The sequence below is a fragment of the Oncorhynchus tshawytscha genome, unplaced genomic scaffold (assembly GCF_018296145.1).
Source record: "Oncorhynchus tshawytscha isolate Ot180627B unplaced genomic scaffold, Otsh_v2.0 Un_contig_4324_pilon_pilon, whole genome shotgun sequence".
NCBI lineage: Eukaryota > Metazoa > Chordata > Actinopteri > Salmoniformes > Salmonidae > Oncorhynchus > Oncorhynchus tshawytscha.
The window spans coordinates 447182-473253 of record NW_024609799.1 but is presented as its reverse complement, the minus strand read 5'-3'; the positions used below and the strand labels follow the sequence as shown (position 1 = coordinate 473253).

Genomic DNA, 26072 nt, shown 5'->3' with positions numbered 1-26072 from the left:
CACACAACTACATAGACTTTCCTCTCTTCTTCACAAGTCTCTCAATGTTCTCTTTTTCATCAGTCACACTTGGGATTCTCTTCCTTTCCTCTCCTTTCTTTCTGCCTGAAAGTGGGAGAAGATTTAACACAGTCCATTCCAGATATTCCACTCCAGACATTATTATGGGTTATTTTTGTGTTCTCCTTAGCTGGTGAAGGAGAGGAGGTGTCTTGGTTTGAGTCTTGGTTAAAGTCTGTTTCTACAGTTTGATCTGGTCTGATCCGGTTTGGGTCAGGTGGAAACTCATTTCATGGAGGGCCTAGTGTCCTCTGGTTTTTCCTTTCAGTTAAGACCTAGACAACCAGGTGAGGGGAGTTCCTTACTAATTACTGACCTTAATTCATCAATCAAGTACAAGGGAGTGAAAACCCGCAGACACTCGGCCGTCGGTGGAATGAGTTTGTCCCGTTGTGGACTGGGGGGGTAACGCCGGTCTAGGACGGCTAGCAGGCAATGCTTCACTAAAGGATGTGTATACAGTACAAGTAGTAGGACTAGACTGGTTTGGGCTGGCTCGGTTCAGTCTGACCCGGTTCGGGTAGTGTTTGAATCATTTAGAGCTGGTTAGGACAGGGGTTCCCAAACTTTTGTTCCGTGACCCCATTTTGTCATTTAAAAAAAAGGTGATGAAATCAACAGCCAATGTTTGGTTCTTAAACTGGGACTATAACCGTCTATTACAAATCAGTTGACAGTGCATTTGACAGTGTTTCAATATGAAGGATTGTTTGAAGTGACAAATGCATCAGAAAGGTATTGAGAAGTTCAGAAGATCATCAGCCAATCATTTAGTTTGATCTGCTGAGTAGAAAATAACACCAGTGATTGTTATTTTTCCTCCAGTCTGGTTTTAGTGCCTGGTCTTGTCCACTCTGTTCTGAGGCTTCTGGGCTTTGAGGAGGGAAACCGTAGATTAAACCGTTCAAAAGACAGGAAGAAAGAAAACCAAAACCGCTCGAAACTATGACAACGGCACCTAGCAGCTACCGGAGGTTACTGACTTAACCCCAGTTCTATGAACCAAACGCAATTTAAAAAAAAAAAAAGTTATTTCAGAGTTTCTCTAGTTTGAGAAACTCTGAGTTAGGATCAAATTTGGGACAGCTGGGTCTGGTTTGAACTAGTTTGATCTGGTTACTGTGCTGCCTGGGCCGTGTCCCCGGCCTGCTCTCCCTCTGCCTGGCTTTTCATCGCCTCAAACACCGCAATCTCCTTGGCCTCCTTCTTCTGGTTCCTTGCCTCAAACAGCAGCCTGGAGAGAGACAATCAAACCAACTTCGTTTGTATAGTGCATTTGGTACAATGTAACAATATAATAAAACCAACTAAGGAGGGAGAGAGGTGGGGAGGAGGTGGGAAGAGGGATGTGGAGGGGTGTGGAAGAGTTGGGAAGAGGGATGTGGAGGGGTGTGGAAGAGAGGGGTGTGGAGGAGGTGGGGAGAGGGGGTGTGGAGGAGGTGGGGAGAGGGGTGGAAGAGGTGGGGAGAGGGGTGTGGAAGAGGTGGGGAGAGGGGTGTGGAAGAGGTGGGGAGAGGGGTGTGGGAGAGGGGGGTGGAAGAGGTGGGGAGAGGGGGGGGAGAGGGGTGTGGAAGAGGTGGGGAGAGGGGTGTGGGGAGAGGGGTGTGGGGAGAGGGGTGTGGAAGAGGTGGGGAGAGGGGTGTGGAAGAGGTGGGGAGAGGGGTGTGGAAGAGGTGGGGAGAGGGGTGTGGGGAGAGGGGTGTGGAAGAGGTGGGGAGAGGGGTGTGGGGAGAGGGGTGTGGAAGAGGTGGGGAGAGGGGTGTGGGGAAGGGGTGTGGAAGAGGTGGGGAGGGGGTGTGGGGAGAGGGGTGTGGGGAGAGGGGTGTGGAAGAGGTGGGGAGGGGGTGTGGAAGAGGTGGGGAGAGGGGGTGTGGAAGAGGTGAGGAAGAGGTAGGAAGAGGTGGGGAGGGGGTGAGGAAGAGGTGGGGAGAGGGGTGAGGAGGTTGGGAGAGGGGTGTGGAAGAGGTGGGGAGAGGGGTGAGGAGGTTGGGAGAGAGGGATGGCAAAATAACCAAACGAGTGAGAAAAAGATGAGGGACAAGGAGAGACAAAGGTAGACCGTGATAGATGGGTGAGAGAGGCCCTTACCGGTTCTTGATGATTCTCTGTACGATGTCATCGGTGGTCAAACCGTTACCACTGTCTACTGTACGGAAGATACCTCTCTTCTTAGGCTCCTGGGACACACACACGATAACATGCAATCACACAAAAAGAAACACACACGAATACTGGAAAACAGACAAACACACATAAACAGACAGACACACACAGTCAGTACTCACAGCATAAGGGTCTGCAGTGTCCCTGTCAGGAAACACCTCTGTCTTCCCATGACACACCAGGTCCACCTACAAGAAGTGACATCATAGATCATGAGTATAGTCAATAGGATCAATTATATAACCTACATGATTTATCATAAATATCTATGGTATAACAGGAAGTGACATGGTCATTTAAAATATGATCAATAATCTCTATGGTATAACAGGAAGTGACATGGTCAATTAACATATGATCAATAATATCTATGGTATAACAGGAAGTGACATGGGGGGAGGGAGGGAGAGGGAGGGAGGGAGAGCGAGGGGGAGAGAGGCGAGGGGGAGCGAGAGGGGGAGGGGGCGAGGAGAGAGGGAGCGGAGACGAGACGAGGGGAGCGAGGACAAGAGAGAGGGGGAGCGAGAGCGAGGACGAGAGAGAGGGAGTGAGGATGAGAGGGGGAGCGAGGGGGAGAGAGAGGGGGGAGCGAGGAGAGGAGAGGGGAGGGGAGAGAGCGAGAGGGGGAGAGAGCGAGAGGGGGAGAGAGAGGGGAGAGAGCGAGAGGGGGAGAGAGAGCGAGAGGGGAGAGGGGGAGAGCGAGAGGGGGAGAGAGCAAGAGGGGAGAGAGCGCGAGAGAGAGGGGGAGAGAGAGGAGAGGGCGAGAGGGGGAGAGCGCGAGAGGGGAGAGAGCGCGAGAGGGGGAGAGAGCGCGAGAGGGGGAGAGAGGGGAGAGAGAGAGGGGAGAGAGCGCGAGAGGGGGAGAGCGCGAGAGGGGAGAGAGCGCGAGAGGGGAGAGAGCGAGAGGGGGAGAGAGCGCGAGAGGGGAGAGAGAGAGAGCGCGAGAGGGGGAGAGAGCGCGAGAGGGGAGAGAGAGCGAGAGGGGGAGAGAGAGCGAGAGGGGGAGAGAGAGCGAGAGGGAGAGAGAGCGAGAGGGGGAGAGAGCGAGAGGGGGAGAGAGAGCGAGAGGAGAGAGAGCGAGAGGGGGGAGAGAGAGCGAGGGGAGAGAGAGCGAGGGGGAGAGAGAGCGAGGGGAGAGAGAGAGCGAGAGAGCGAGAGAGAGAGCGAGGGGAGAGAGAGAGCGAGGGGGAGAGAGAGAGAGCGAGGGGGAGAGAGAGAGAGCGAGGGGGAGAGAGAGAGCGAGGGGGAGAGAGAGCGAGGGGAGAGAGAGCGAGGGGGAGAGAGAGCGCGGGGGAGGAGGGGGGGAGTGCTTGAGGGGGGAGAGAGAGCGAGGGGGAGAGCGAGGGGAGAGAGAGAGAGGGGGGAGCGAGGGGGAGGAGAGCGAGGGGGAGAGAGAGCGAGAGAGAGAGGGGGAGCGAGGGGGAGAGAGAGCGAGAGGGGGAGAGAGAGAGGGGAGAGAGAGCGAGGGGGAGAGAGAGAGCGAGAGGGGGAGCGAGAGCGACATCTGTAGTATGTCTGCTATACAGTAACAGCCTGACATTACGACAGCACTCCACTCTGGATCAATGCCCAGTCCCATACACACAAGAGAAAAGGTCAGTTTACACACACACACACACACACACGGTCATTGTACATGTTTCTCCCTAAGAGAGGCTATGCATGTTAGGAAAGATGTCTCTTCTCCCAGTCAAACAACACCACTGTTTCAATGTGTGTGTCTTCGGGTGTGTGTGTGTGTGCCTCACCTTGAAGTGGTCCAGCAGATCTTTACCCACAGCGTAGGGAGCCCCAATCACCACCTCTGATACATACTGGAGGAGGAGAGGGAGAGATAATTAAACAAAATAAATGAGTGAGTTGTGAGTGTTGTGTAATGGTTCTATTTAGGTCGAGGGTGACTATCAAGTCATTGAGTCATAGCTCTGTCACAGGACAGGGAGACAGTTTCAGGCTTAACTCTGAATGGTTATGGAATTGCGTAATCCGGTGCGTGTGTATAGATACCCTTTGTGTGGTTTGAGTAATCGAGTGCCGTTTAGGATTTGGATAACGATTTCATAAAACACATTCTCAAGACACGTCAACACACATTAATAAGCCTACCCCCTACTTTTTCGAACATTCTGTTAAAAATCGCGCAACATTTCAGCGTCCTGCTACTCATGCCAGGAATATAGTATATGCATATGATTAGTATGTGTGGATAGAAAACACTCACGTTTCTAAAACTGGTTAAATCACGGCTGTGACTATAACAGAGCGTGTGTTTCATCGAAAGGCGCAAGAAAAACTGATCACTGAAAACTGGAAAATATATCAATGCTTATCAATATATCAATACTTGCATGTATTGTTTAAGGGACACCAAATTAAATGGGGCTGAGATTGCAAGTCCTACAACTTCCACACGATGTCGCCAGTCTTGTCAATTGCCTGCCCGTTGTTTCTTGGTCAAACGAAGAAGAGAGACCACTTTCCATCCGATCTCCGACAGGAAGTTTTGGAAGAGAGATTTCGGAACATGATTTGAAGACGTGGAGCTATTGAATACACATCGCCCCATGATCAATTTGATAGATTATTAACGTTTACTAATACCTAAAGTTGGATTACAAAAGTATTTCGAAGTGTTTTGTGAAAGTTTATCGTCGACTTTTTTAATTTAAAAAAATGACGTAGCGTTTTGAAACAGTGTTTTTTTCTGAATCACACAGTTTCCATAGATGGATATTTTGGGTATATATGGACCGATTTAATCGAAAAAAAGACCCAATAGTGATGTTTATGGGACATATAGGAGTGCCAACAAAGAAGCTCGTCAAAGGTAATGAAAGTTTTATATTTTATTTCTGCTATTTGTGTAGCGCCGGCTACGCTAATTCTTTTGTTTACGTCGCATTCAGGTATTTCGGGGTGTTGCATGCTATCAGATAATAGCTTCTCATGCTTTCGCCGAAAAGCATTTTAATATTCTGGCTAGATTATTGGCTAGATTCACAACGAGTGTAGCTTTAATTCAGTACCCTGCATGTGTGTTTTAATGAACGTTTGAGTTTTAACGAGTGCTATTAGCATTTGGCGTAGCGCATTTGCATTTGTTGATGGCTAGATGAGACGATTGCGTCTCGGGTGGGCTTAAGAGGTTTAAAAGATGTAAGATACACAAGCAGACGGTTTGATGTGAACACCAGGAGGACAGAGGATCTTCTGTAGCTGGTCTGATAAGAGATGAATGGAGGACAGAGGATCTTCTGTAGCTGGTCTGATAAGAGATGAATGGAGGACAGAGGATCTTCTGTAGCTGGTCTGATAAGAGATGAATGGAGGACAGAGGATCTTCTGTAGCTGGTCTGATAAGAGATGAATGGAGGACAGAGGATCTTCTGTAGCTGGTCTGATAAGAGATGAATGGAGGACAGAGGATCTTCTGTAGCTGGTCTGATAAGAGATGAATGGAGGACAGAGGATCTTCTGTAGCTGGTCTGATAAGAGATGAATGGAGGACAGAGGATCTTCTGTAGCTGGTCTGATAAGAGATGAATGGAGGACAGAGGATCTTCTGTAGCTGGTCTGATAAGAGATGAATGGAGGACAGAGGATCTTCTGTAGCTGGTCTGATAAGAGATGAATGGAGGACAGAGGATCTTCTGTAGCTGGTCTGATAAGAGATGAATGGAGGACAGAGGATCTTCTGTAGCTGGTCTGATAAGAGATGAATGGAGGAGAGAGGATCTTCTGTAGCTTGTCTGATAAGAGATGAATGGAGGAGAGAGCCTACCGTCCTTCAGTGTGTGTGTGTGTGTGTGTGTGTGTGTAAGGAGAACATTTCTCTCTAGGCAGAGCAGACAGCTTTAACTGTCTGTGACTATTGGGCCCATGGAGTTACAAAGAAGCTGTGTGTGTCTATGTTGGTGTGTGTGTGTTGGTGTTGGTGTGTCTGTGTGTTGGTGTGTCTTCGTGTGTGTGTCTGTTGGTGTGTCGGTGTGTGTCTGCGCGTGTGTCTGTGTTGGTGTGAGTCTATGAGTGTGTGTCGGGGTGTGTGTTGATGGGCACCTGTGTGTCGGTGGGCGCCTGTGTTGGTGTGTGTCTATGAGTGTGTGTCGGTCGGGGTGTGTGTTGGTGGGCGTCGGTGTGTGTTTAATGTGTGTATGTTCTCACCCTGCAGGCCAGGACACTCAGGGTTCTCTCGTGGATGTTCATGATTGGGTAGTTCTTCCCTTTGTAGCGATTCACTTCCTGGTTGACAGAAAAACACAACAACCAATGACAGGATATTTACTAGCTTTCGACCAATGTCAGGATATTTGACTAGTTCTCGACCAATGGCATGAGGCTTTATTGCAATGTGAAACAGGGGTATTTGTCCCATTTTGGTGTCTGTGAAAGCATGGGCAGCGGCATCGAGGGCATTTCCATTTCCAATTGTCTTCTTCTACTACTTATATGAGTCGGTAAACAATGTGAGCCCAGTTGACTACTTCGAAATGGTGAAAGTCCTCAATGCCCATGCTTTTGGCCACTACTGTTGTCTATCTAAGTCTACGGGAGGTTACAAAGAAGTAGTTTAATATTGCCTCTAGACACTGATCTTAGGTCAGTTCTGTCATCCCCACTAATGGTGAAGGTTGGCCCTTTTTTAAATGTATTTTTTTAAATCTGTTTTTGGTTAAAACCCGCTGACTTTTTTTTCCCCCCATGATGATCGAGTTGAGCAAAGTCTCCTCCTGCTAGGATTGATCCTTCAACATTCCATCACAACCGACCTTGGAACAGCGTCTGAAAGGAATAGGACGACCCCCACAGTCGAGGACCAATGACAGAGTATTTACACTGGCTCTCGACCAATGGCAGCGTGTTTCATTGGAATGGAGTTGGGGAACACGAGCAGCGAGGCCCTCTGTAGCTTTTAGACATGTCAGTCCTTCATATAATGTAGTCAACTGGATCCACATGTTTCTCTGTAACAGTGTGTGTGTCTGCGCGTACCACGGGCCTGTGTGTGTGTGTGTCTGCGCGTACCACGGGCCTGTGTGTGTGTCTGCGCGTACCACGGGCCTGTGTGTGTGTCTGCGCGTACCACGGGCCTGTGTGTGTGTCTGTGCGTGTACCACGGGCCTGTGTGTGTGTGTGTCTGCACGTGTACCACGGGCCTGTGTGTGTGTGTGTGTCTGCGCGTACCACGGGTCCGTGTGTGTGTGTGTGTCTGCGCGTACCACGGGCCCGTGTGTGTGTGTGTGTGTGTGTCTGCGCGTACCATGGGCCCGTGTGTGTGTGTGTCTGTGCGTACCACGGGCCTGTGTGTGTGTGTGTCTGCGCGTACCACGGGCCCGTGTGTGTGTGTGTGTGTGTCTGTGCGTACCACGGGCCCGTGTGTGTGTGTGTGTCTGTGCGTACCACAGGCCCGTGTGTGTGTGTGTGTGTGTGTGTCTGTGCGTACCACGGGCCTGTGTGTGCGTGTGTCTGTGCGTACCACGGGCCTGTGTGTGAGAGAGAGTGCGGGACAGTGAAACACAGTCAGCACCCCCCCATCATGTCTACAGGGTTAGAAAACCACATTCACATAGATTCTGATGGGGTCAGCGTTTCAAATCAAATCAAAGTTTTTCACCTGCGCCGAATACAACAGGTGAAATGTTTACTTACAGGCCCCTAACCAACAGTGCAACTTTTAAGTAAAAAGTAGGTATTAGGTAAACAATAGATAGGTAAGGAAATAAACACACAGTAGAGAGGCTACACACAGTAGAGAGGCTACACACAGTAGAGAGGCTACACACAGTAGAGAGGCTACACACAGTAGAGAGGCTACACACAGTAGAGGCTACACACAGTAGAGAGGCTATACACAGTAGAGAGGCTACATACAGTAGAGAGGCTATACACAGTAGAGAGGCTATACACAGTAGAGAGGCTATACACAGTAGAGAGGCTACACAGTAGAGAGAGGCTACACACAGTAGAGAGGCTACACACAGTAGAGAGGCTACACACAGTAGAGAGGCTACACACAGTAGAGAGGCTACACACAGTAGAGAGGCTACACACAGTAGAGAGGCTACACACAGTAGAGAGGCTATACACAGTAGAGAGGCTACACACAGTAGAGAGGCTACACACAGTAGAGAGGCTACACACAGTAGAGAGGCTATACACAGTAGAGGCTATACACAGTAGAGGCTACACACAGTAGAGAGGCTACACACAGTAGAGAGGCTATACACAGTAGAGAGGCTACACACAGTAGAGAGGCTATACACAGTAGAGAGGCTACACACAGTAGAGAGGCTACACACAGTAGAGAGGCTACACACAGTAGAGAGGCTACACACAGTAGAGAGGCTACACACAGTAGAGAGGCTACACACAGTAGAGAGGCTACACACAGTAGAGAGGCTATACACAGTAGAGAGGCTATACACAGTAGAGAGGCTACACACAGTAGAGGCTACACACAGTAGAGGCTACACACAGTAGAGAGGCTATACACAGTAGAGGCTATACACAGTAGAGAGGCTATACACAGTAGAGGCTATACACAGTAGAGGCTATACACAGTAGAGAGGCTATACACAGTAGAGAGGCTATACACAGTAGAGGCTACACACAGTAGAGGCTACACACAGTAGAGGCTACACACAGTAGAGAGGCTACACACAGTAGAGAGGCTACACACAGTAGAGAGGCTACACACAGTAGAGAGGCTACACACAGTAGAGGCTACACACAGTAGAGAGGCTACACACAGTAGAGAGGCTACACACAGTAGAGAGGCTACACACAGTAGAGAGGCTACACACAGTAGAGAGGCTACACACAGTAGAGAGGCTACACACAGTAGAGAGACTACATACAGTAGAGGCTATATACAGGCACAGGTTAGTTGGGCTGATTGAGGTAATATGTACATGTAAGTATGGTTAGTGACTATGCATATATGATAAAACAGAGTAGCAGCAGTGTAAAAGAGGGGTTGGGGGGGACGGACACAATGTATATAGTCCGGGTAGCCATTTGATTACCTGTTCAGGAGTCTTATGGCTTGGGGGTTAAAACTGTTGAAGCCTTTTGGTCCTAGACTTGCCATGCGGTAGCAGAGAGAACAGTCCATGACTGGGGTGGCTGGGGGCTTTGACCATTTTTAGGGCCTTCTTCTGACACTGCCTAGTGTAGAGGTCCTGCATGGCAGGCAGCTTAGCCCTAGTAATGTACTGGGTTGTTTGCACTACCCTCTGTAGTGGCTTGCGGTCGGAGGCCCAGCAGTTGCCATACCAGGCGGTGATGCAACCAGTCAGGATGCTCTCAATGGTGCAGCTGTAGAACCTTTTGAGGATCTGAGGACCCATGCCAAATCTTTTTAGTTTCCTGAGGGGGAAAAGATTTTGTTGTACCCTCTTCACGACTGTCTTGGTGTGTTACGACCATGTTTGTTTGTTGGTGATGTGGACACCAAGGAACTTGAACACCAAGGAACCTGCTCCACTACAGCCCCGTTGATGAGAATGGGGGCGTGCTCGTTCCTCCTTTTCCTGTAGTCCACAATCATCTTCTTTGTCTTGATCACGTTGAGGGATAGGTTGTTATTCTGGCACCACCCGGCCACGTCTCTGACCTCCTTCCTATAGGCTGTCTCGTCGTTGTTGGTGATCAGGCCTACCACTGTTGTGTCATCTGCAAACTTAATGATGGTGTTGGGAGTCGTACCTGGCCACGCAGTAGTGGGTGAACAGGGAGTACAGGAGGGGACTGAGCACGCACCCTTGAGGGGCTCCAGTGTTGAGGATCAGTGTGGCAGTTGTGTTGAGGGTAGGTAGCAGCACTTGGGATCGACCTGTCTGGAAGTCCAGGATCCAGTTGCAGAGGGAGGTGTTTAGTCCCAGGGTCCTTAGCTTAGTGATGAGCTTTGAGGGCACTATGGTGTTGAACGCTGAGCTGTAGTCAATGAACAGCATTCTCACATAGGTGTTCCTTTTGTCCAGGTGGGAAAGGGCAGTGTGGAGATCTGTGGATATGTTTTGGTGGTATGCAAATTGGAGTGGGTCTAGGGTTTCTGGGATAATGCTGTTGATGTGAGCCATTACCAGCCTTTCAAAGCACTTCATGGCTACGGAGGTGAGTGCTACAGGTCTGTAGTCATTTAGGCAGGTTGCCTTAGTGTTCTTGGGCACAGGGGCTATGGTTGTCTGCTTGAAACATGTTGGTATTACAGACTCAATCAGGGATATGTTTTAAAATGGCAGTGAAGACACCTGCCAGTTGGTCAGCACATGCCCGGAGCACATAATCAGTCTGGCCCGGAGCACATAATCAGTCTGGCCCGGCGCCTTTGTGAATGTTGAATTGTTTAGAGGTGTTACTCACGTCGGCTATGGAGAGCGTGATCACACAGTCGTCCGGAACAGCTGATGCTCTCATGCATGCCTCAGTATTGTTTGCCTCGAAGCGAGCGTAGAAGTGATTTAGCTCGTCTGGTAGGCTCGTGTCACTGGGCAGCTCGCGGCTGTGCTTCCCTTTGTAGTCTGTAATAGTTTGCAAGCCCTGCCACATAAGACGCGCGTCGGAGCCGGTGTAGTACGATTCAATATTAGCCCTGTATTGATGCTTTGCCCTGTTTGATGGTTCGTCGGAGGGCATAGCAAGATTTCTTATAAATTCCGGGTTAGAGTCCGCATCTTGAAAGCGGCAACTCTACCCTTTGGCTCAGTGCAAATGTTGACTGAATCTGATGGGGTCAGCGTTTTCTGAACGTGTGTGTGTTTGTTTGTGTGTGTGTACATACCTGGTCAAAGTGCAGTCCCACGATGACGTAAGGCCTCTCAGCCTGTTTGTAGACCGTCTCCAGGAAGTCAACATGACCAATGTCTGACGGGGAGGAGTGGTCAAGGTAATAAAACACACACACACACAGAGAGAGAGACAACCACCCCTTGTCTCGGTCTCTCTCACAGACACCCTTTGTCTAGCTCACAGACACACGACCGCCATGTGTCTGTCTCTCTCACAGACACACAACCACCATGTGTCTGTCTCTCTCACAGACACACAACCACCATGTGTCTGTCTCTCTCACAGACACACAACCACCATGTGTCTGTCTCTCTCACAGACACACAACCACCATGTGTCTGTCTCTCTCACAGACACACAACCACCATGTGTCTGTCTCTCTCACAGTGTCTGTCTCTCTCACAGACACACAACCACACACAACCACCATGTGTCTGGTCTGTCTCTCTCACAGACACACAACCACCCTTGTGTCTGTCTCTCACAGACACACATGTGTCTGTCTCTCTCACCACCCCATGTGGTCTCTCTGTGTCTGTCAGACACAGCGTCTCTCTCACAGACACAGCGATACATAAGGATACGGAAGAGGTCGAAGGCCCCGGCTACGTAGATGATGGTGTCCCCAGGTTGGGCCTCCTGTCCTGAGGCAAACTGGATGATCTTCTGGGAAGTCTGGAGGAACTGGGACACTCCTGTCCATGGACTGTGGCCCTTAGGACCCTGGGGAGACGAAACACTATTATAGTCATAACCTCTAACCCTCATCTAAATCTAACACAAACCTAATATAAACCTATCCCAACTCCTGTCCATAGACTGTGGCCCTTAGGACCCTGGGGAGAACATGGAGGGGAGGAGAGAGGGAAAGGGCCCGTTCTAAACCCTAACCTCAGAGACCCAGCCATCTCATAGTAGTTGGAAAGCCTGAGGAACTCCTCAGAAACCCAGCCATCTCATAGTAGTTGGAAAGCCTGAGGAACTCCTCAGAAACCCAGCCATCTCATAGTAGTTGGAAAGCCTGAAGTAGTAACTCCTCAGAAACCCAGCCATCTCATAGTAGTTGGAAAGCCTGAAGTAGTAACTCCTCAGAAAGCAGGCTCACATGGATGTTCCAAAGAGACGTTTTGTTAAAAAATATAAAATAAAAATCGGACTTAACTTTCTGAACATTCCACCTGAATACACTACGGTACTATTTTCACTGAGATGTACAGCACACCATGGTTGTCCTGAGCAGGGGAATTGCGCCCCCTTGTGTTCAGAATAATCCACAACCACAGAGTGTTGTCATCTCCACTTCCTCTCCAGAATATATTTGAATAGTAATATTTACCTTCCCAAAGTTGTCCGTGTGCTGTTGGTAGTCTGAGTTGTCCTGTAAACCGACAGAGGAAGAGAGAGTTTTGCTTGAGGTCAGTCCTGTGTGATTTCTGCCATTACAACAGTGTAAGCCACAGGAGGTTGGTGACACCTTAATTGGGGAGGATGGGCTGGATACCCTTCCCTCCGTTCCAACCTTTAGTATGAACCGTCCTCCCCTCACCAGCCTCCCCTGCTGTAAGCACACACACTACGTTACTGTAGGGTCAGTGTGCGCTCTGTGTGTGGTACTCACGATGTTACTGTGGTGGGTTTTAGTCATGAGCAGCATGCGGCCCACCAGGTCTGTGGTGGAGACCCCCTGGGTGCGTCTACACTCCCGGTACCGGCCCTCTCTCTTCACCTCCGCATACGTGTCCTTACCGTCCACCGTCAGAGTGATGTCATCTAAGGTACACAAGGACAACGTTGGAGTTTCTGACATCAGCCCAACCTGACAGAATCCCACCTCTGACACTGTTCTGCCACTGCAGCCTAGAATGTACATTCTCAACTGTCTAAATAAACACAGAAATATGGAAGGAGGGTGAGTCCCTGTTCTCCTGTAAAAAAGTAACAAATCGATCTGTCAGGGCCCCCCTCCCCCTACGTCCCCACTCCCCCTACGTCCCCCTCCCCCTACGTCCCCCTCCCCTACGTCCCCCCCCCCTACGTCCCCACTCCCCCTACGTCCCACTCCCCCTACCTCCCTCCCCCTACGTCCCACTCCCCTTACCTCCCTCCCCCCTACGTCCCCACTCCCTTACCTCCCTCCCCCGTCCCACTCCCCCCTTACCTCCCTCCCCCTACGCCCCACTCCCCCTACGTCCCACTCCCCCTACGTCCCCACTCCCCTTACCTCCCTCCCCCTCCCACCCCCTACGTCCCCCCCCCTACGTCCCCACTCCCCTTACCTCCCTCCCCCTACGTCCCCACTCCCCCTACGTCCCCACTCCCCCTACGTCCCACTCCCCTTACCTCCCTCCCCCTACGTCCCACTCCCCCTCGTCCCCCTCCCCCTACGTCCCCACTCCCCTTACCTCCCTCCCCCTACGTCCCACTCCCCTTACCTCCCTCCCCCGCCCCACTCCCCTTACCTCCCCCCCCTACGTCCCACTCCCCCTCCCCCGTCCCCCTCCCCCCACTTACCTCCCTCCCCCTACGTCCCACTCCCCTTACCTCCCTCCCCTACGTCCCACTCCCTTACCTCCCTCCCCCTACGTCCCACCCCTTACCTCCCCTCCCCTACGTCCCACTCCCTCCCCCCCCACCCTACCCCCCCCCCCTACGTCCCACTCCCCCTACGTCCCCTCCCCCTACCCCCTCCCCCTACGTCCCACTCCCCTTACCTCCCTCCCCCCCTACGTCCCTACTCCCCTTACCTCCCCCCCTACCTCCCTCCCCTACGTCCCACTCCCCTTACCTCCCTCCCCCCCGTCCCACGTCCCCTTACCTCCCCCCCCTACGTCCCACTCCCCTTACCTCCCTCCCCCTACGTCCCACTCCCTCCCCCTTACCTCCCTCCCCCCTCCGTCCCACCCCTTACCTCCCTCCCCCTACCTCCCTCCCCCTACGTCCCACTCCCCTTACGTCCCCCCCTTACCTCCCTCCCCCCTACGTCCCCACTCCCCTTACCTCCCTCCCCCTCGTCCCACTCCCTCCTCCCTCCTCCCCTCCCACTCCCCTCCCCTCCCTCTCCCTCACCTCCCACTCCCCTCCCCACTCCCCTTACCCCCTCCCCCTCGTCCCCCCTTACCTCCCTCCCCTCCCCACCCCCTACCTCCCCCTACTCCCTCCCTCCCCTTACCTCCCTCCCCCCCCCTCGCTCCCTCCCCTTACCTCCCTCCCCCTCCCCACTCCCCTTATCCCCCCCCTCTCCCTCCCTCTCCTTACCTCCCCCCTTACCCCCCCCCCCTCGCTCCCTCCCCCTCCCCTTACCTCCCTCCCCCTCGCTCCCTCCCCTTACCTCCCTCCCCCTCGCTCCCTCCCCTTACCTCCCTCCCCCTCCCCATCTCCCCTTACTCCCTCCCTCTCCCCTCCCCTTACCTCCCTCCCCTTACCCCCCCCTCCCTCCCTCCCCTTACCTCCCTCCCCTCCCTCCCCTTACCTCCCTCTCCCCCACTCCCCCTCCCCCTCCCCCCTACCTCCCACTCCCTTACCTCCCCCACTCCCACCTCCCTCCCCCTTACCTCCCCTTACTCCCTCCCTCCCTCCCCCTACCTCCCTCCCCTTACCTCCCGCCCCCCTCCCCCTCCCCCCCTCCCTACCTCCCCTCCCTCCCTACCTCCCCTCCCCTTACCCCCCTCCTCTCCCTCCCTCTCCTTACCTCCCTCCCCCTCCCGCTTACCTCCCGCTCCCTCCCTCCCCCTCCCTCCCTCCCCTCCCCTTACTCCCGCTCCTCCCTCCCCTTACCCCCGCTCCCTCCCTCCCCTTACCTCCCGCTCCCTCCCTCCCCTTACCTCCCGCTCCCTCCCTCTCCTTACCTCCCGCTCCCTCCCTCTCCTTACCCCCCCCTTACCCCCCTCCCTCCCCTTACCTCCCGCTCCTCCTCCCCACCTCCCTCCCTCCCCCTCCCCTCCCTCACCCCCCCGCTCCCTCCCTCCCCCTCCCTTCCTCCCCCCGTCCCTCCCTCTCCTTACCTCCCTCCCTCCCTCCCTCCCCCTCCCTCCCCCTCCCCCTCCTCACCTCCCCTCCCCCCCTCCCCACCTCCCCCCCTTACCTCCCTCCCTCCCCACCTCACCTCCCTCCCCCTCCCCTCCTCACCCCCCGCTCCCTCCCTCTCCTCCCCCTCCCCACCTCCCTCCCTCCCCTCCCCACCTCACCCCCCCCGCTCCCTCCCTCCCCCTCCTCCCCCCCCCTCCCTCCCTCCCTCCCTCCCCTCCCTCCCTCCTTACCTCCCTCCCCCTCCCCTCCTCACCCCCCGCTCCCTCCCTCTCCTTACCCCCTCCCCCCCCTTACCTCCCGCTCCCTCCCTTCCCCACCTCACCTCCCTCCCCCCCTCCCCACCCCCCCCTCCCTCCCTCCCCCACCTCACCTCCCTCCCCCTCCCCACCTCACCCCCCTCCCCCCCTCCCCACCTCACCCCCTCCCCCTCCCCACCTCACCCCCGCCCCCTCCCTCCCCCTCTCCTTACCTCCCGCTCCCTCCCTCTCCTTACCTCCCTCCTCTTACCTCCGTGGACGCAGAAGTCACTGTTGTATTTGTCCAGTGTGTCCAGTGTGGTGACGTAGGGAGCACCCTCTACGATCTCATCCACCCACTTGATAGCCCGCACCATCTTATACCTACAACACCATACCACAACTTTATTGTCCATTTACATACCTAAACTTTATTGTCCATTTACATACCTAAACTTTATTGTCCATTGACATGAAAATGAAATGCAGTGATTTTCTTACCTCTCTGCCTGGGTGAAGACAGGAGGACCCTTGTGCTTCGAGATCTCTTCTGGAGGGAGAGAAGGGAAATGACTGTATATTACTGTAGTGTAGTGGAGGGGAACAGAGAGACAAGTGAAGAAACAGAGAATGAGATACTTATGATTAATATGCGTATCTCCGTGTGTGTGTGTGTGTGTGTGTCTGTTTGTGTGTGTGTGTTCACCATCTGTATGTACTCCAACGATGAGGTAATCTCCCATAGCCTTAGCCTGTCTCAGCTGGTTGGAGTGGCCGTAGTGCACCATGTCATAACTACAGGACAGGGAGAGAGAGCATGATGTCATTAACGTGGGACAGACAGTGTGTGTATAACTGAGCTGGTCTAAGGGAGGGGCTAGTGTTTTAATGAGAAGCTGCTCTGTACTTGATAGTTGGCATCTGTATCCAGTGGTGGTGGGTGGGTGGGTGGGTGGGCCTGGTTGCCTGCCTGCCTGCCTGCCTGCCTGCCTGCCCGCCCGCCCGCCCTCCCTCCCTCCCTCCCCTCATGGAATAGATATGGAGGAACCTCTCTCTCCTTCCACACAGCAGACCCATCACCCCACACAACCCTACATTCTGCTCCGTCCTCCTTCTGTCCTACCGTCACATGATTACCAGCCATGGTAGGATTTACACTAAACACAACAAGTTACGTTTCTCAAGTTAAGATTCAGCCCGAGGAAAGTACAATGTGTGGATCTGGCAGTATGTGTCATCCTCTCTCTGTAATGTGTGTGTAAGTACTGATTCCTCTCTGTAATTAACACCAGGATTACCATGGGAATCCCTGAGGTGTAACCAAGACGACAGTAGCCCAGGCCCAGGAGACAGGCAGATCAACCGGGGACTCCCAACAACTCTCCTTTACACTGCCACTATAGTACAGAGAGCCTGCCTCTGATAGGTCTGTCCTATCCTCATAACTTGCTGTGTTTTGGCCAAACAGCCACTCCCTCTAATTCATTCCACTGTGTAAAGAAATCATTCTGAGTGCACTCTGTAGGCTGTAGGCAATAGGGTGCCATTTGGGACATAGTCCGCTGTAACAAATTACACTGAGTGCTTCTGTTTTATTTCGATGTACTCTTATCACTCATCTCTCGCCCTCTCCAACTTTCTTTCCCTCTCCCTGCTCCCCTAAAAGACCCCTCTGCTACACCCTAAAAGACCCCCGCTACCCCCTAAAAGACCCCTCTGCTACCCCCTAAAAGACCCCTCTGCTACCCCCTAAAAGACCCCTCTGCTACACCCTAAAAGACCCCTGCTACCCCCTAAAAGACCCCGCTGCTATAAACACTGCTCTCACACAGACACAGATACTCTGCCCTCGTGGTACCCAGACAGAAAGCTAGTTTGTGATAGCTTGTTTTGACATGGCAGTCCAGAATAGTGGATATAAATAACTAACCAACCGTCTGTCTGTTTACATAGTGATTAAGTATTAATTAAGTAGCTAACCTGCTACCCCCTAAAAGACCCCCTGCTACCCCTAAAAGACCCCCTGCTACCCCTAAAAGACCCCCTGCTACCCCTAAAAGACCCCCTGCTACCCCTAAAAGACCCCCTGCTACCCCCTAAAAGACCCTCCTGCTACCCCTAAAAGACCCCCTGCTACCCCTAAAAGACCCTCCTGCTAACCCCTAAAAGACCCTCCTGCTACCCCCTAAAAGACCCTCCTGCTACCCCCTAAAAGACCCTCCTGCTACCCCTAAAAGACCCTCCTGCTACCCCCTAAAAGACCCTCCTGCCACCCCCTAAAAGACCCTCTGCCACCCCTAAAAGACCCTCCTGCTAACCCCTAAAAGACCCTCCTGCTACCCCCTAAAAGACCCTCCTGCTAACCCCCAAAAGACCCTCCTGCCACCCCCTAAAAGACCCTCCTGCTACCCCCTAAAAGACCCTCCTGCCACCCCTAAAAGACCCTCCTGCCACCCCCTAAAAGACCCCCTGCCCCCTAAAAGACCCTCCTGCTACCCCCTAAAAGACCCTCCTGCTACCCCCTAAAAGACCCTCCTGCTACCCCCTAAAAGACCCCCTGCTACCCCCTAAAAGACCCTCCTGCTACCCCCTAAAAGACCCTCCTGCTACCCCTAAAAGACCCTCCTGCTACCCCCTAAAAAAGACCCTCCTGCTACCCCTAAAAAGACCCTCCTGCCACCCCTAAAAGACCCCTCTGCCACCCCCTAAAAGACCCCTCTGCCACCCCCTAAAAGACCCCTCTGCCACCCCTAAAAGACCCTCTGCCACCCCCTAAAAGACCCCTCTGCTACCCCCTAAAAGACCCCTCTGCCACCCCCATGCTGTATCTGTCACTGGACGACATGTTCACTATGTTGGTTAGCTATTAATACTTAATCACTATGTAAACAGACAGACGGTTGGTTAGTTATTTATATCCACTATTCTGGACTGCCATGTCAAAACAAGCTATCACAAACTAGCTTTCTGTCTGGGTACCACGAGGGCAGAGTATCTGTGTCTGTGTGAGAGCAGTGTTTATAGCTATGCCACCACCAGTCACAAGGTGAGAACGGGGAGGTGGGAGTCAGTCGGCTCTCGCCTCAAGTAAACTCAGCAAGACCACGCCAGCGACCCAAATGGTACTCTGTACCCTACATGATGCACTACACTTAACCAGAGCCTTATGGGCCTTGGGCAAAAGTAGTGCCCTATAAAGGGAATAGGGTTCCCTTTGGGACACTACCCCATAAAAGGCTATTTAGTATTAGAGTAAGTGCACTATAGGGCTCTGATCAAAAGAGGTGCCCTTGGTCAAAAGAAGTGCACAACATAGGCTGCCATTTTGGACACATCCCATGATGAGCACAATGCAGGCTGTAGGTACTAGGTGGTGTGGATGGGCGGGAGTGAGAGACTAGCCCTGTTTGAGTACTCTCAAAATGCATCCTTCCTTCCTCCTCCCCCTTCTTCTTCTTTGAAAGAGCCTAATCACTGATCTGGTGTCTGTTAATAGGTGAAAGCTTAGTAGTAGAATCCTTTACTTTCCCCTATCCAGTCGTGTTGAATCAGTGATAATAAGCCAGGGTGGTATTTGCTATTGCTTTAGTGCACACCGTATGGGTTTGAAACAAAACATGCACATTTCTTTATGGGACAAGTTAACTTAATGAATATAACCCAGGTAAAGTATTTGAACCAAGCCAGAGCATCAGAGCGTGTTATTGGCCTTGGCTAATAACTTACTCTCCTCACTCCTCTCTAATCCACAGGGAGACAAAGGTTACTGCAGGTCATTCTCCACCTGGCAGACAGCAGCATCGATCACAGAGCTTCTACCTCATCCTTATCAAGGGAGGAAGAAGGTGCCCCTAGAGTAGACGCTGATCTTTCAGCCATGTTGGCATTTCCCCCATTCATGGTTAAGGTTAGGATTGGGGAGATGATCCTAGATCTGTAGCTAGGGGAAACGTCACCCAGGAAGGAGCCTTATCAGGCATTCATGTATTTTACCAACTTGAATAAAGGCCTATTAGCTACGAATCAAATGTTATTTGTCACATGCACAGAATAAAACAGGTGTTAACTTTCAGCAGTAGCTTGGCATTAGGTAAAGTCAACAACTGTTATGGTCAACTGATAAGGGTGGACTTTGTACTTCCTTGCCAACTGGGTTGGGTAGCTAGCTATGTCACTCTGCACATTGTCCTCTGACAACAAGTCAAGCGTTGCAACATACAGTAGTGCTGCCATGACAACAGCCTTAGTCCCACTGGGCTCATCATCATGTTTACAGTTAGTAAAATACAGTTGGGTAATTACAGTAAAATACAGTTATTATAAACGTAATAAGAGGTATTAGTTTGGGCTAGTGTGTATACCTTTCTATAGCATGAAATTGATATCAAGTAGCTAAAACAGTGGCTTTCAGATCAATCAACAAATGAATGACCGTTCTTCCGGCCTACCAACCGTTGCCAGCCAACTACTGTACAGGTCAGCTGTATATGAGAAAGGCTGTAGTCATACACAGAGCTAGAACTGATATGGTCTATGGTTGTAGACATCTAGACTGGTGCCAGTCTGTTTCTGCTCCTCAAGGGATTGTCAAACACAAACCGATTTGGGACCAGGCTAATTGTTAGCTAGCAGCAAGTCAGCAACTGCACTGTACCAAGCTATTTACAATAATAAGCTTTATTTAACTAGGTAAGCCAGTTTAAGAACAAATTCTTATTTACAATGACGGCCTTTTTATTTAATTTTTATTTCACCAGGTGGCCAGTTGAGAACAAGGTCTCATTTACAACTGTGACCTGACCAAGATAAAGCAAAGCAGTGCGACACAAACAACAACACAGAGTTACACATGGAGTAAACAAACATACAGTCAATAATACAGTAGAAAAAAAGTCTATATACAATGTGAGCAAATGAGGTGAGATAAGGGAGGTAAGGCAATAAGTAGGCCACGGTGGCAAAGTAATTACAATATAGCAATTAAACACTGGAGTGATAGATGTGCAGAAGATGAATGTGCAAGTAGAGATACTGGGGTGCAAAGGAGAACCGGGGAACAGTGTGTTAACTGCCTTGTTCAGAGGCAGAACGACAGATGTTTACCTTGTCAACTCAGGGATTTTCGATCCAACAACCTTACCACTAGACTACCTGCCTCCCCAATATCCATACATCACAGTGACAGCCAAGGTTACGTAACACCCTCCCTAAACCGCATTTAGCAAACCATGTGCACAGAGACTTTAGTCCAGCTGAGATCATTCCGTTCCTGCTGGTCGACACGGCTGTGATCACATTCACCTCTCTCAGAAAGGCAGCAACTGAAACAGTATGGCTAGCTAGCAGGTACTGTAGTTATCTGACTTTAGGGGTATTTGAAATCACAAAATAATCACATCAGTAGACACTTTTGTTTGGCCATGCAGCAACACACAAGTTCATGTTTACAAAGTAGCAAAAATACCTATTTAGCCAGTTTGTGTGAAGCGGAATGTAACGAGATGTGCAGTTATATCTAGCTTAGTGATTATAATCAACAGTTGATCAACCAAAATGTAACATTGTTGGTAAAGCTACGCTAACAGTTAGTCACTAGCCTAGCTACTTAAATTACTGAGGTTACTATACACACAACAGACCACCAAACATGATATAAACCCTTTTCGCAGCCAGGCAACGTTGTACCTGTAGCTAATATAAGTCGCTAGCTGGACAGGAGGCTACACGACTTACCAGCCATCACACCACACCCGGACAGAGCGCTTCCTCTTCTCTGGGCTGCAAGCCAAGTCTCCCTGCTTAGCACCGCTCTCTATCCCCTGCTCACTCGACGTGTGGTGACCGTTCTTGATCATGTTGATAAAATAATATTACAACTCTGAGCTAAAACCACAAATTAATAAAATAATGCCGTTAAAAGTCAAGTTAAAATGACGGGTTGGGTGATCTCATCCCCCGGTTTAACGTAAGAATGAACCCGCCGGTAGGACAACGCCTCCTTTGGCGTGGAAATCGCGTCACGGTCGAACCATGACTACTCCTAGGTAGCCGCCATGCTGCTGGCTGCGTAAAAACTCACATCACGTGATTACGCAAACCCGCACAACGTAGATTTAGGGTGTGTTCGTGAATTCAATCTCGGGTGCCGGGGTGCGCTCAGGGCGTTCTTAAACCCAGAGCGTTTCGCGGAGTAGGGTTGATCTGAGCGTTTTAACCTCACAACGGCAGTCAAGCGCCCAAGCTAACTGAATAGCTACTTCCAGGCACAAATGAGAGAACCCATCGCTCTGAACATTTTACTCGTCCTAGCAGAGCTGGTTAGGCTTATTTCATTTTATCCAGGTGGTTGGTGATTGTAACTGTGCTGCTGGCCACAATTGAATTTTTTTTTTTTTGCCGACGTTTACTGACACCAGACATTTTCAACAGGTGTTGAGCTTTAGTAAATTCATCAGTTATTCTGCGCTCTGGCACTCAGACGAGAGTGCTCTGAAATCGGAGTAGATAGCCAGAGCGAATTTATTTTCAATAAAACTCCCAAGGCGTGACTTTTCTTGAATGAATATATTGAAAACGTTTATGTTGTGAGACTTCAAAATACAGAAAATAATATACTTTCGTATTCAATTCACATCGACATACTGCAGCTGTACATTATACATTTCAAGTTGAAGTTGCATAAATACAAAGTACGTGCCAAGGTACAATGTATCTGGCATGATGACAAACCAGATAGCTAGTTGCTACTCATATGGTAATTAGCTAACTCCTTTCATTATTCTAATAATGTGCAACCACCTCTGTACAATAACAAAGCATATTACACTAGAAACAGTAATAAAACTACAGTATTGTATGGTCTACAATTCGTTTACATGACGCACGAGCAAAGTAATACGGCTGAAGGCATACATGAAAGGCAAGGCCATTTGTTTGAGTAAATGCAACAAAGTAAACAATATCAATAACAAGATTATCATCACTAGCAATTACAAACAAATATTTTCCGAGGCTGAAGCGTGACAAGAAAAAACTGCACTGAAAGACCTGCACCAAAACGTTGTTTTTAGCTGCTTCTCTGCGTACAGAACGACTACTCTACTTCCTGTTTCCGTACAGTCTTCATAAGTACCAGAAAGCTCCACTAGGGGGCGAAAAACACCATGGAACACAATGAAAATCCATTTTAACCACAGTAATAAAATAATCTGTTACCTTCTAACAGGATGACAGCACAATAGTGGTGACGTTTTAATGGGTGTAGGGTTAGTTGGTATAGTGGTGAGGTTTTAATGGGTGTAGGGTTAGTTGGTATAGTGGTGATGTTTTAATGGGTGTAGGGTTAGTTGGTATAGTGGTGATGTTTTAATGGGTGTAGGGTTAGTTGGTATAGTGGTGAGGTTTTAGTGGGTGAGGTTTTAATGGGTGTTTTAATGGGTGGGGTTAGTTGGTATAGTGGTGAGGTTTTAATGGGTTTAGGGTTGTTGGTGAATGGTTGGAATGAGGTTTTAATGGGTTTAGGGTTAGTTGTAGTGGTGAAATGGGTGTAGGGTTAGTTGGTAGGGTGAGGTAATGGGTTAGGGTTAGGGTTAGTTGGAATAGTGGTGAGGTTTTAATGGGTGTAGGGTTAGTTGGTATAGTGGTGAGGTTTTAATGGGTTTAGGGTTATTTGGTACAGTGGTGAGGTTTGAGTGTGTTTAGGGTTAGTTGGAATAGTGGTGAGATTTTAATGGGTGTAGGGTTAGATGGTATAGTGGTGAGGTTTTAATGGGTTTAGGGTTATTTGGTATAGTGGTGAGGTTTTAATGGGTGTAGGGTTAGTTGGTATAGTGGTGATGTTTTAATGGGTTTAGGGTTAGTTGGTATAGTGGTGAGGTTTTAATGGGTTTAGGGTTAGTTGGTATAGTGGTGAGGTTTTAATGGGTGTAGGGTTAGTTGGTATAGTGGTGAGGTTTTAATGGGTTTAGGGTTAGTTGGTATAGTGGTGATTTTAATGTTTTAATGGGATGTTTTAGGGTTAGGGTTGGTATAGTGGTGAGGTTTTAATGGGTTTAGGGTTAGTTGGTATAGTGGTGAGGTTTTAATGGGTGTAGGGTTAGTTGGTATAGTGGTGATGTTTTAATGGGTGTAAGGTTAGTTGGTATAGTGGTGAGGTTTTAATGGGTTTAGGGTTAGTTGGTATCGTGGTGAGGTTTTAATGGGTGTAGGGTTAGTTGGTATAGTGGTGATGTTTTAATGGGTTTAGCGTTAGCTGCTAGTCCAATCCCACCTTGTCTAGGTTGGATGGAAACCTGGTTTATGAAAACAAATAATGTTTTTTTTAAAGTGCTTACATAGTGGCGTAGCCAGTCTACAAGGTGGCGAAGCGCCTCTTCTATTCTTTGGGGAGAACACTGATGTGTAGCACCAAGAAAACACAACATTTGACACTGAGATTCCATCCCAAATGGTACCCTCTTCCCCATGTAGTGTTCTACTTTTGACCAGGACCCATAGAGAATAGGTTGCCATTTGGGACAAACCCTAAATTCACACTTCCATTATTGTAAAACCAAATGCCTGACAATAACACCATCCAATGACAAATACTAATGCCATGAATGTGCTGTACTGTAATAGGATGGCATCGCCGACGGCAACCCTGAGGAAAGTTAGTAAGGTGCTGTGCATGTAACAAACACAAAACACCACTCCTATGAAACTACATAAAAGCACCATTCAATTGAAAAACCAAACTCTGTATTAGGTGGGTTAAAATCTTTCTAGAAGTTACACAGGGTTGACAGAAGGACCTCAATGCTGAATTGTGTCACTTTACCAAGTATTTATTCATATTAAACATCTGATTAATCGAATCCTCCATGTGTTCTGTATTAAAGGGAACTTTATTAAATATAACAGATTTAAAATGTAATATTGGTGCACAATTTCTACAGAAAAAATATCAAAAGGACACAAAAGGCATTAATTTCGTGGAACAACTCATCTGTTTATGGACCCATATTTGCAAAACCTAACGATTCAATGTCTTTGTTTCACAGGGGACAGCCCTAATCGTTGCTCTCTCAGTGGGAGGGGCTTATCATCTGGGAGCCTCAACAACATCATGATGCTGACAAGACAGAGAAGAGTCTCTCCAGAACAGGACACATCAAGAAACACCAGCAGAGAGATATAGGGAAGAAACCTTACCACTGCTGCTCTGACTGTGGGAAGAATTTTACTAAACAGAGGGATTCACACCAGAGAGAAACCATACCACTGCTCTCAGTGTGGGAAGGGTTTCGCTGTATCTAAAACCTTAAAATCTCATCAGAGAAATCATATATATGCTTCAAACAATCAGGAGCCCTGACTACACACCAACGCATACACACAGGAGAGAAGCCTTATAGCTGTGATCAGTGTGGAAAGAGTTTTGCTCGAGATTTCACTCTGACTAAACACCAGCTCACACACATTGGAGAGAGTCCTCACTCCTGTCTATGTGGAAAGAGCTTTGCTCATTCAGGGTCACTGATAAAACACCAGAAAGCACAAACCTGTTTACTTTCATCTCCCTCCTCTCTGGCACTGGTTTCAGATCCCTAAATACAGTTTCAATAGAAAACATATTGTAAAGAGTCATCTATCTCCCATTGTCTAACAGTTTACTCAGTCTGATTACCATGGTAACCTGTGTAGATAATATGCAGCTCTGGATCCATATGTATCAAGCGTCTTGGAGTAGGAGTGGTGTGTGGTGGGGTGTTCAGAGCTGTATCTTATGTCATTAACTCATATTATCCATTAAATAACTGTATAATGTAGAATAATGTTTCAACAATACTAGGTGTGTATTATTAAGTTTTGAACAAACAGTAAAAACTCACAGACAACTAGAAAAAGCTCAAACCAACGTGATTCACCCACTGGGTCATACAGCTGCAAAGACAAAGACATGATTATAGAAGCACATATATTTATACCGTCCTACTAGGTGAGGCGTTAACTCCTTGCACATCTAGACAGCCAATAAAACTCTGTTGCTAGGCAGGAACTTAATTGGTTCCTCACTGGTGTAGTCATGTCCCTGCCTGATGGTCGAACCTTCGTGGGCGTATTAAAATCTATAATAACAACAACAACAAAAAATTTGACAAGGAGCATAGACCTCTTGTATTATGTGACATATAGAAGGAGCATAGACCTCTTGTATTATGGGACATATAGAAGTACAGAAGTCACAAGTCTATTAGATTTATACATAGATTTGAAAGGATTTGAATATGGATATCTTTAAACTTTCCTTATTGTGTATTAAGCTCCAGAAAGATGTTCACACATTTTATTGTGAATCGAATGATGTGTTGGTTGTTAGGAAGAGGCATCATGGGGGCAGGAAGCCAGCTCTGCCCATCAGTACCTGTAGGTCAACCACAGACCTCACACTCTTCTGTTTCCTCACAGCCAGTGAGGTCTCCTACCAAACCTCTCTCTCTTCACTCTGGAAATACACTTGATAATATCTTATACCTCAACATTCTACTGTTTACGCAGAACGAATGCTTGCATGTAAATGTCAGAGTAAAACATACATCTGCACTGTAGTTTCATGTTTTCTTGTTTTGTTTACATTGCTGATTGCATATTCATATTCATATTTTTAATGTAGTATTATGTAGAAGAGACCAGGATGTGTTGTTTCCCTGTGTCACAACACTCAACGTTATAATCCTGGTCCTGAGAATAAAACAGGTGTAAAACAACAACAGAAACACCTGTCTTACAGTGCTACACATCTGTTATAATAGAGACTTT

At 49.4% G+C, this 26072-nt stretch overlaps 1 protein-coding gene across 1 annotated transcript; it reads right to left on the bottom strand.

Moving 5' to 3' along the window:
* Positions 1-687: 687 nt before the first annotated feature.
* pcyt2 (phosphate cytidylyltransferase 2, ethanolamine) lies at positions 688-21322 on the bottom strand. The gene is made up of 13 exons (XM_042318288.1): positions 21006-21322; positions 15979-16067; positions 15774-15822; positions 15544-15656; positions 12629-12780; positions 12347-12388; positions 11595-11733; positions 11003-11085; positions 6385-6462; positions 3972-4037; positions 2346-2411; positions 2149-2237; positions 688-1294 (listed from the first exon to the last, which is right to left on the bottom strand). The coding sequence occupies exons 1-13, from the start codon at positions 21125-21127 to the stop codon at positions 1177-1179; spliced, it is 1206 nt and encodes a 401-aa protein (XP_042174222.1). The 5' UTR covers positions 21128-21322; the 3' UTR covers positions 688-1176.
* Between the last annotated feature and the right edge of the window lie 4750 nt (positions 21323-26072).

What these genes read in the sequence shown, in the direction of transcription:
- pcyt2 (XM_042318288.1), bottom strand. Translation starts at nt 21,127, where the DNA reads ATGATCAAGAACGGTCACCACACGTCGAGTGAGCAGGGGATAGAGAGC. An exon ending in CGGGGCCTTCGACCTCTTCC is followed by an intron (nt 11,086 to 11,594) that starts GTATCCTTATGT and finishes CCTCCCCGTCAG; the next exon opens with ACATTGGTCATGTTGACTTC. An exon ending in TGAGTGTCCTGGCCTGCAGG is followed by an intron (nt 4,038 to 6,384) that starts GTGAGAACATAC and finishes CTCCTCCTCCAG; the next exon opens with TATGTATCAGAGGTGGTGAT.